Below are 10166 nucleotides of genomic sequence, written 5' to 3'. Positions count from 1 at the left end.
GCCAGATGAATTGTTTCTAACGCTTTGGTGGCTCAAATTTGTCACTTTGCGTTCGGGACTTGCAGGTTTATCTTCTTCGGATGACAAGTCATATGAATTCCTTGAAAAAGAAATGCCTCTTTTAGCTATGTCTTGATCTCTCCCTGAATTACGTAGTTTCTTTGGGCCACAGCAGGATTATCTGCGCCATTCACTGACTTATTTTCCAGCTCCCTTTTCTTGTTCTGCTCCGAATTTGAGGTCGACATTAAACCGAAAGAAGACTTGTTCAATCCAGATTTTGAACGTTCACTGGACGCAGATTCATTCTTTATCGCAGTAGTTAACGCTTTCCCTGGACTTGACGCCGACATCAAGCCAAGTGTAGACTTGCTCAATCCAGATTTTGAACGTTCACTGGACGCAGATTCATTCTTTATCGCAGTAGTTAACGGTTTCCTTGGACTTGACGCCGACATCAAGCCAAGTGTAGACTTGCTCAATCTAGATTTTGAACGTTCACCGGACGCAGATTCATTCTTTATCGCAGTAGTTAACGCTTTCCCTGGACTTGACGCCGACATCAAGCTAAGTGTAGACTTGCTCAATCCAGATTTTGAACGTTCACTGGAGGCAGATTCATTTTTTATCACAGTAAATGACGTCTTCCTTGGACTTGATGCTGACATTAAGCCAAGTGTAGACTTGCTCAATCCAGATTTTGAACGTTCACTGGACGCAGATGCATTTTTTGTCATAGCAAATGACGTCTTCCTTGGACTTGATGTTGAAATTAAGCCAAGCGTAGACTTGCTCAATCCTAATTTAGAACGTTGGCAAGATGCAGAATCATTTTCTGTTCTAGTAGGCAACTCCTCGTCCGAATCTTCTTCAGTGTCCATATCCGAGTATAAAGTAGGTGACGAGGTACGCGAGAGGGAGGGAATTACCTTAGTTTGCGCAGGTGGTGTCAATCCTGCATCCGTGTCCTCAGAATCCGACTCTTTCACCGAACTGCCGCTACCGCTGTTGTTGCTCCGATTGATTGCCTGCTTACTTTTCTTGGACGGAGAAGCTAATCGCGGCGATTTGTTTGAACTCATCAAACGTTGGTGCTCCTTTCCGGCGAGTTTCCGACTATTACCAGCAGCAAGCGGTGTAGACGTGCATGGCTGGTGGTCGTCATCTGTCACTTCGGAATTTTTTTGGGGCTTCCACATATCCAATAATGTAAGCGTCTTACCTGCACTAGAAGGCTCACTTAAACTGTTCTTCTTGGAGGGCTTCTTGAAAGGCGGATACTCAGAACACGGGTAATCATCTTCAAAAATATCGTTTCCAAGAAACATTTTGACAAATTTTACCCTGTTTTGGCCAATGTAAATCTTACGCTCCATCAATGACAGATCTGCCACAAATTTTTTCACTTTCTCTAAGAAATTCTTCTTCGATGATTCTACAGCTTCTTCCAGGGACACCTTTTGGCTTTCCTCGAGCTTCTTGAAAGCAATGGCAATATCTTTTGGAGTGCTTTCTGGATGTTTCGATTTGTAGTAATGAGCATAGCAGTCCTTGATTGTCAGTGGAGGAACCTTGGGTTCTCCTGGGATATTTCCAAGCATTCCCGACTCCACAAAGCTGTCTTCCAGCTCTCGCGCCTTCGATGCGATCTGAAAACACGTTGTGTGCATAACATTGAATTCGGGTACGAAAAATGGTAAGGTTGTTTCTTTCTGATACATTTTGACAGTTTGTTTGGACGCTCATATTTTTACAGCACTAGAGAGAAATGTTCAAGTGCACTAGCAGAGTAAGGCAAAATTAAGCTCTCACCTTCGAAACGACTGCCGTTTTTTTCTTGGCGGCACTGACGTTGTTCTGTTTTGGTTTTTTGGTTTCTTTCTGTTTTGGTACTTTGATGTTCATGATATCCTGGAAAAGAGCATAATTATTGGGCAAAATGAATGTGACCAGACATGGCATATTAGGCGTGATGCTACAGCAAAACCTCGACACTTAAATGAAAATTTCCTAGCAGTCTCATTACCGCGAGAATCTGTTCGGCAACTCAGGGATTTAAGTTTTATGTCGTTTAAGATTGTATATATAATATGATACACAAGATGCTTGTAATAATACGATTGTAATTTGATTCTACGAAGGTCGTTCTTCTTTTACCAGAGGAATGATGCTAAGATTCAGCAAAATAATTAACAACTCTATATTAACATTAATATTACGTCAGGATGACGGAAGCATTGCGAAGATAATATAAATTGCACGCCACTAAAATTGTATTGGTCTTCCATCCGGTAAAATAAATGCCTAATCAACAAATACGTTTTACCTTGTAATATGCTGCGGCAGGCGGCTTCAGTAAATCGTCTTTTACTGTTGGCATCCAAGCTTCAAACTTGGTTTTGAAGTCTTCTTGCATCTGCAAAAATAGTAGTAAAATGAGTATTTGCACATTTTTATAGTCAGAGTCGTCATGTCAGCACAATCCGATGCAATCTTGAATGCTTAACAACCGCTTGAATGCTTAACAACCATCTCCATAACTAATAAGATAAATTGCACCAAAAGTTTCATCTTTATGACGTAAATACCAAGAATGTAACGATAAATCCCAATAAGCAAGCTGAATTAATAAAATATTTAACAGAATTGGATGATCGATGGTCATTCCGTTTCGAGTAAAAATGTGTTATTGAGAGTTAAGTGAATGAAGCTGGTTAATAAAAATATCTTTCGAGGTGATGGAGGAAAGGATGGAGTTTACTGCAGCAGCTAGATAATGAAAAATTAAGGCTAGATTTAAATTAATGCCAATTTACTGGTTACCCGAATAAATTCGTTGCAATAGATCTTCTTGTTAGGGTGTTTCAAGAAGGCATTATATGAGAGGTTTTCTGCATTTGCGTTGTCGGGGTCCCGCAAAAAGAGATCCTTAGGACCTTTTACTTCCATGACCGGCATACCCTCGGATCTTCACAGGAATACAATACGTTACAAGATTACACAAAATATCAAAGCGAAAAAATGTAGATATGTTGTAGAACCTAATTCCAAGGTAAGGACTAACGAGAAAATAAAATAAAAATAAAATTAAAAATTCGGCATACACCAAGAGTTGCGTTAGTCTTGGAATAAATTTCAACGAAAAAATTATACAAAAAAATGATATAGAATGCCTTCAAATAATTAAGTACTTGAAAAAATGAAATGCTGTTTATTACCTACAGAGATTACTTCTGTTCATTCACTGCGCACAGCTGTATTGATAGAATATTTGAACATGCAAAATGAAGGCGAGTAACATTATTTGGCGTGTAGAAGGTTAACACGTTGACTACGATTGCTTCATCTTGTACTATTATTTCATTTTTCTACTGTTTTTAAACAGGGTTGTCATTTTTTTGGACAAATTCCATGATTTAGTTTTTCTCAATTTCGTTGGCAGGCTAAAATTTATGATAAGGGTACTTCCTAATTAAATTTTAAATACTGCAAAAAGAAAATAAATGGAATTTTTATAATGGAACCTACAAATAAACTAGTATATTTTGAGTTATCGGCCTTTTTTGTTCTCGGATTTGGCCAATTTTAGGCAACCTGAATTATGTACCACCACGTCCTGTAGAAATACATTTCGTGGTACGCATATGTACCACTTCGTAGTCAACGTGGAAAAATAATGTAAGACCTATTACAAAGGTCTGAATGCTATGCGGGTTTTCGAGTTTTTACAACTCAAACTGTCTCTCTATGCCAGTAATGCAATCATAGAACCTCGCACGTTTTAAAAAATGCAAGCTGTTCATTCAAAAACTTCGGACAGTTACAACACCTAAGATATTTCCTACTAAAACAATGCTTACTTACTTGAGGAGCATAAGCCAATCATTTTTACGGATATGGCAAAACGGCGGCTTGATCTCATCAGTGGTTTTCTTCTTGGCCTCGTTAAATTCTTCCTGTATATAAAAAAACTTCAAACACAACGATTCATATTATGAGGCAAAAAATATAAGTTAACTATGAAGGAAGAGATAATAAGTTGATAATATTAAAACATTTAGAAATGAAGAGTCATGGAAAGAAATTACACAAAAAGGAATATCATCAGAATTTTGCAAAGGAGCTCAAGAGCACATAACTTTGTGCACTGCAAAAAAGGCACGAAACAACATTAGTTTCAATTCGTTTCTATTGGAATTTTGAGGCCTCTTACAAGAATGAAATGAGTAAAACTTCACGAGCATGTTATTACTCAGTTACTCACACTCAATCTTTTGAACTCATTGTAACTGCGACGAATGTACTTCATTTTTTTCTTGTCGGAGAGATTGGCGTACTGCAGCTTGGCCTCCTTGATTGTAAGATCCTTGTGCTTCTCTCGGTAGAACTGGTGACAAGAAACCTCCATATCATAACACATTTTACAGGCAGAACATCAAACAATTTATTGTTAACGGTGAAACTGGTGGCAATAAACCCCAATATCTCAACACACTTTTCAGCCAGAACATTAAATTTGTCAAGCAATACATCATTGTAACATTTTAGAACATCGAAAAATGTATAGCATGAATCTAATATATGCAGAACAGTTCGTTCGTTTGAATGTTATCATCTAAGTTGACGCCCAATCAAGAGCTGACGCCTAGTGACATCACGATAGATTGCCTACATAAGCTGCGACTATGAATGGACCACTGGTATTAGTCAAGACCTCGTCTCGCTACTCTGGCACTCACTTGTTTCTGTTATAACATCAACGTAATCTCGGTACCCTATCAGTTGATTTTTTAATATTAGTATTAGAATGGTCTCTCCCATCATTCTTCTGCTAGAATCGCTTTAGGGAAATGGATAGAACTCTGTATTCCTAGGAACATTTAACAAACGAATATTTAACAAATGAACATTTAGTAATTATTTCTAGCGAGTGTCAGGAAAAAATGAACTGACAAACACACTTACCGTTGATTTATGACGTCGCATTGAACAAGTATTGAAAATAATTGATACAAGAAACACCGACAGCGGAAATGGTCATGATACATCACCTAGTACGTTCTTTACACTCATAACTATAAGAAACATGAGAGCAGGAAAGGAATAGAACATGAACAATCAATGACAGAATAGATCAGAAGACAGCTATGAAACTAATTTTCCGGCCAATTAGCGCAATAATTGATCAATGTTGAATTTCAATTTCGCAGTAGAACATCAAAATTAAGAAAATTAATTGAATTCATTTTATTATATCGTTAAAGTGCGCTAAGCAATCCTGCACAGTTTAATTCAGTTCTTGCTCTCACCAAAGTGTTCACAATTTTGTTGATGTGTGAGAGGAGCTGAGTTTTGCACAAATAATATTGATAACATTCCAACTAACAATAGCACCGTAGTCAGGGTCAATGGAGTAAAACAAGAATAACAATTTGTGTGCCAGGTGTCAGGGCAGCTGAAGTAACAGAAATGAGTCACTATACCAGGAATAACTGTGAAGGGCAGGAGGAAGCTAACAATGATAAATTCAACAATACTCACATGGAGCGCGGAGTGAGTCTTGATGCTTGTATCCCTGAACAATTTCCCCTGCATTCCTCTGGGGACAATCAAATCATACAATATTCATCACTGCTGCAATTCAATTATAAAATTAGTATCACGGCTCAAAAGTCAAAACACTTGCAAACACTTATTTTTGTAGTGATTACAACAATGTTTGTTTCACTTCTATTCCCCATTGCCAGTTAATAAATGATATAACTAAAAAACAGATTATCATAACTGTTATTACCCAATCACATCCCAAGCTTTCCTATGAACAGAACAAATTGATAGGTGAACTCTAAGTCAATTCCTCGTAGTGTCTTCCTACCAAGATGCTAGCTCCCAACTTAGAGGACAAACAGGCCGTTAAGGCTCACAGAATACTAATACCCCAACAAGTCAAATGTCTTTGGATTCTAATCCAAGTAGTTACGAGGAAAAATATCAAGCTTACGATTTTTCGGCAAGTTCTTGTTGGTAAGGTAACACGTAACGATTCAGCCGCTCTTCTTCCGGCAATTCAGCATACATGGCTCTTGCCGTTGTCAAGAAGTTGCCCTGGAAATGCAGATCACCAATTAATATGAACAAGCCATAGCAGTTAATGATAAAGGTCACTTGTTAGAACACAGAAACAAGTGACCACTTGTTTCTATGGTCACTTCACTTGTTACCACAAGTGACCACAAGGTCACTTGTTAGAACATAGAAACAAGGAGTCACTTACTTGTTAGAACATAGAAACAAGAGGATCATTACTTTGCTGGATTAAAGCAGATATTATGAGTTTTTTTGGAATACAGTTAACCAAGAACTGCACCCTATTAACGATCACAAGTGCGTGATTTTTCAAAGATTCCTGTGGCTGAAATAAAACAAGAACCTAACTAAGACCGCATCAAATCTCATTATGATAGCTGTGGCTCACATTCCATTGAGCCTATTCCGTTTGTGAACAAAACTTGAGATTAAGGGCTCCTGAGAATCTCAAGAAACAACCACAACTTCCCAAAAGCTAGAGCTTGGAAGTCTTTAATAATTTGAAGATAGTACCTTAAAAGAAATAATTAAAAATTGATCGACCTGCATTAGGACAGAAACTAAAATTTTTAAATGATCAAGAAATTTGAAATTTTTTTATGAAATTTTATGAAATTTATGAGTTGAAATTAAATTTCAACTCATACAATGGGATGAAGAATGCAGATGAATGTAAAATCACAGATCTAGTTTTGGTGCGTTTGCATACCTTGTCTCTGAATGTAAATGCAGCGATTTCTTACTCGATGCATAAACTCAAGGGAAAACATTTTTATTTAAATGGCAGAAGCCATGAACCAATTGAAACAAATCAAGATTCTGGAAATCAAGTCTGTAACGCAGCCTTAAGATAAGGATAGAGCAACGACTTTTTAACATTAAGAGATGGCTCAACTAATGACAGAGTATATCCAAGAGATATTACCTACCAAATTCAAAAATAATTATTCATTCTATTCTGGAATATAGTTTATTTTAGCTCACCATTTCATCTGACTATATTTATTTTTTTTTCTCGCATAAATATTTGATTTGAAATCACTTATTTCATCTAAGAAAGATTCATCAAACTTAAAGGCCTTAAGAACTACCTTACAGAAACACTACATTGTAGTGTTTCTGTTTGCTATTAGGTGGCAAACATAAAGAGCAAAATTGAGAGATACTGATTTTTCTACTGGACAGTTGCACTCACTCCTCTCTGCTTGATTTCCTCCTTTCTTTCAGCTTGGAAACGTGCAAAGGGTTGCTTCACAAAAATCTTCTTCTTCTTTTGAGGGCGAGCTTTTCTATATTGAGCAATCATTTCAGTCAGGTTCCTGATGACAAATAAGAAAAAAAATGAATCTTTAGCATACCTTGAAATAGATGCTAAACATACACAAATCAAGTAACATGTTAGAATTTCGAAACAAACCGCCAAAAAATTATGTGCAGAGAAAGATCCGGAAATTATTTGTAAGATCAACTTTCAGTAACACCTACCATTTTGTAATGCAAAATTTACACTTAAAACACCTTTACAAATCACAATAAATTACTATTAATGTAATTCTTCAATTCTCATCTTTCAATCTAAATATCAGAGGGCAAAGGCACTTGCTGCAAATTACCAGCAAAATTTGAATGTAAATGCAAGTTATCTTTTGTGAGTAAATTTTGTGATGAATTTGTGGCACCTACACACCTTGACCACAGTAGCTTACCTAATTGTGCTGAGATCAGCAAACATAACCTGGAGCTGCTTCAAACACTCATCTGCTGTGCGAGGAGGAGTCAACTTTGAGGGAAAATTCCCCCAACTAATCTTTTTCAGGCGCACTCTGTAATATAAACAGTCATGCATAAAAAAGTGCACACATACCTACGTATCACAAGAACTACCTACCAATTATTCACATTACATTTGCGTTTAGCACATAACTATTCTAGAAATTTGAACATTTGTTTAAAAGATATTGCACTATAGCTCAATAAGTCAGAACAACAAACACGTTTTGCTCCCATTCAAATCTATTTTATTTTTGGCTTGATCAAAACTGTGAAATGGAGTAATTCTAAAATTTAATTATTTATAGCTCAGGAAATTTTTCAGAGTTCAATCCAAGAGCGACTGGTTTATGCTTGTTATTTGGCAAGATTTTAGGCACCATTGATAAAGGGTTATAAATAACCTACATAGCTCAAAAATGGCAGTCCAAAAAATAACTCAATGACTAGGTAAATGATTCAACACATTTTGGTCAGTGATAAACCTTATCTCCTACAACAATGCAAGTATTTAAGTATTTAAGTTGACATTCAACTTGACAATAATGCAAACAGGCTAAGACAGAAATAAAAGATGCTAGACATTTTGCACAATACTTCAAGAAGAACTGATGCCACTTGTTTGCTTCAATCGTAAATTTACTATTTATATAAAATTAAAGAAAATTCCTCAAAATGTAATTTATAAAGATATGAAAAATTTGCATAGAATTTTCTATGCTTTTAAATATCAAGAAGAATTTCAAGCACAGCATACTAGCATTTATTAAAAAAAACTTATTTCTAATACATCAAAAAAGCAGACCTGAATGAACAGCTCTCATCAGGTTTCAATTTGAAGTATTTTGTCATTGAAGACAGAAGTTCATCCATTGCATCATCAGTCCATTTGGGGCCTGTAAATAAACGATAAATAATCAAACATTTATGATAATTTTCCAAGACTCATGACAGAGAATACAAAAAATTTTTGATACAATGACCTCTTGACTTCAAAGCTGAGCTTTGTTTCTTCAGTGATAGGTAAATTAGAATGCTTTATAAAAACCGTTACACCAATTCAATATATCAAAGACTTTCATAATGTTGAAAAACCTTTGTAAATATGAGCACTATTTTTCTGATCAAATTCCAGCATTCATGAATTACTCACTGCTATCTTGGCTTGGGAGACAATCATCTCCCTTATCTTCTTCATCCACGCTCAAAAGTTGTGCAGATTTCTGATCAAGTTTGTGTTGTTTTTTATGCTTAGAAGAGCCTGATAACTGGGGAGAACTTGAGTTGACTTCAAATGAGTTGGAAGCAGGTGTCTCAGGAACATTCTTGATGGGACTTGATTTAGACATTTTCTTCTTCTTTGTTTTGCTGCCACTGTCATCAGGGTTCAGCTTCCTATTGCCAACAGGAGTCTGTTCCTCCATGACTTCATTGTCAATTTCTTTCAAAAGAGCTGCAACTTCATGGCGATTCTTTTTGGATTTTTTGGAATTCATTGTCACTCTATATCACTGCCCTGTAAATGTATAGTAGAATAATTATTAAAGACTACAAAATTATTTTACCCAATAATGAATGCAATTATCTGCTAAAATTTCTCACCAAAACACATCCAAATCACAAAACTGGGAATGCCCTAATCCCACACACTAACTGACAACATGAAGTTAATGATAAAAATTCATGATCCAAGGTAAGCTATTGGCAAGACCAAATGCTTGCCATAGAATTGCATATATTTTTTTTTCCTCTTAGATATTGGCTGAAATTATGAACAAATTCAGATGCATTCTAGATTCTTCCCTCAGACAACTTGCCAGCAAGTTTGACCATACACCTCAATGACCTCATTCAGGAGTGAAGCTAAGAACCCTGAAGACAGATATGGCAATAATAATACCTAAAAATTTGTTCATCAGGGAAAATAGAAATCACATGTACCGTACTACATTTACCATTATTCTACCTTGCACTTACATATATTGTTGAACGGGGCAATAAGGGACAGGAGAGGGGAAACTGGGAAAGTTCTAGCCTATGACATTTTGTAAAAAGATTGTAGCAACTACGGTAAACTAATTGGCATATTGCAAAACTAAAAACAGTGGTGTAAATTTCAACATTTTTCCTATCTATATACTAATAATATAGCATAAAGCAAGTTAAGAAATCATTCATTCAATACCTCTAAATAATCCCTAAAAGGCTAAACAAAATGTGAAAAGTGAGGGGCCAATTAAAATGGTGCAAAATGCCAAGTCCTATTATGTAAGCTTACAGATACAGAAGATATGCTTTATGGCTGCTGA

The 10166-nt window shown here is 36.1% G+C and overlaps 1 protein-coding gene across 1 annotated transcript; it reads right to left on the bottom strand.

The window, feature by feature from the left end:
• Window positions 1-502: 502 nt before the first annotated feature.
• Window positions 503-9374, bottom strand: LOC108683344 (the record flags this gene model as incomplete). The annotated part of the gene is made up of 12 exons (XM_018172650.2): window positions 9011-9374; window positions 8663-8753; window positions 7794-7910; window positions 7283-7406; window positions 6002-6105; window positions 5542-5599; window positions 4265-4387; window positions 3865-3956; window positions 2824-2968; window positions 2327-2416; window positions 1813-1911; window positions 503-1649 (listed from the first exon to the last, which is right to left on the bottom strand). Coding segments are annotated over exons 1-12 (2533 nt in total), but the record flags the coding sequence as incomplete, so codon positions are not given.
• Between the last annotated feature and the right edge of the window lie 792 nt (window positions 9375-10166).

Source organism: Hyalella azteca, unplaced genomic scaffold (assembly GCF_000764305.2).
Source record: "Hyalella azteca isolate HAZT.00-mixed unplaced genomic scaffold, Hazt_2.0.2 contig3170, whole genome shotgun sequence".
Taxonomy (NCBI): Eukaryota; Metazoa; Arthropoda; class Malacostraca; order Amphipoda; family Hyalellidae; genus Hyalella; species Hyalella azteca.
This window is presented reverse-complemented; position numbering and strand designations above follow the sequence as displayed.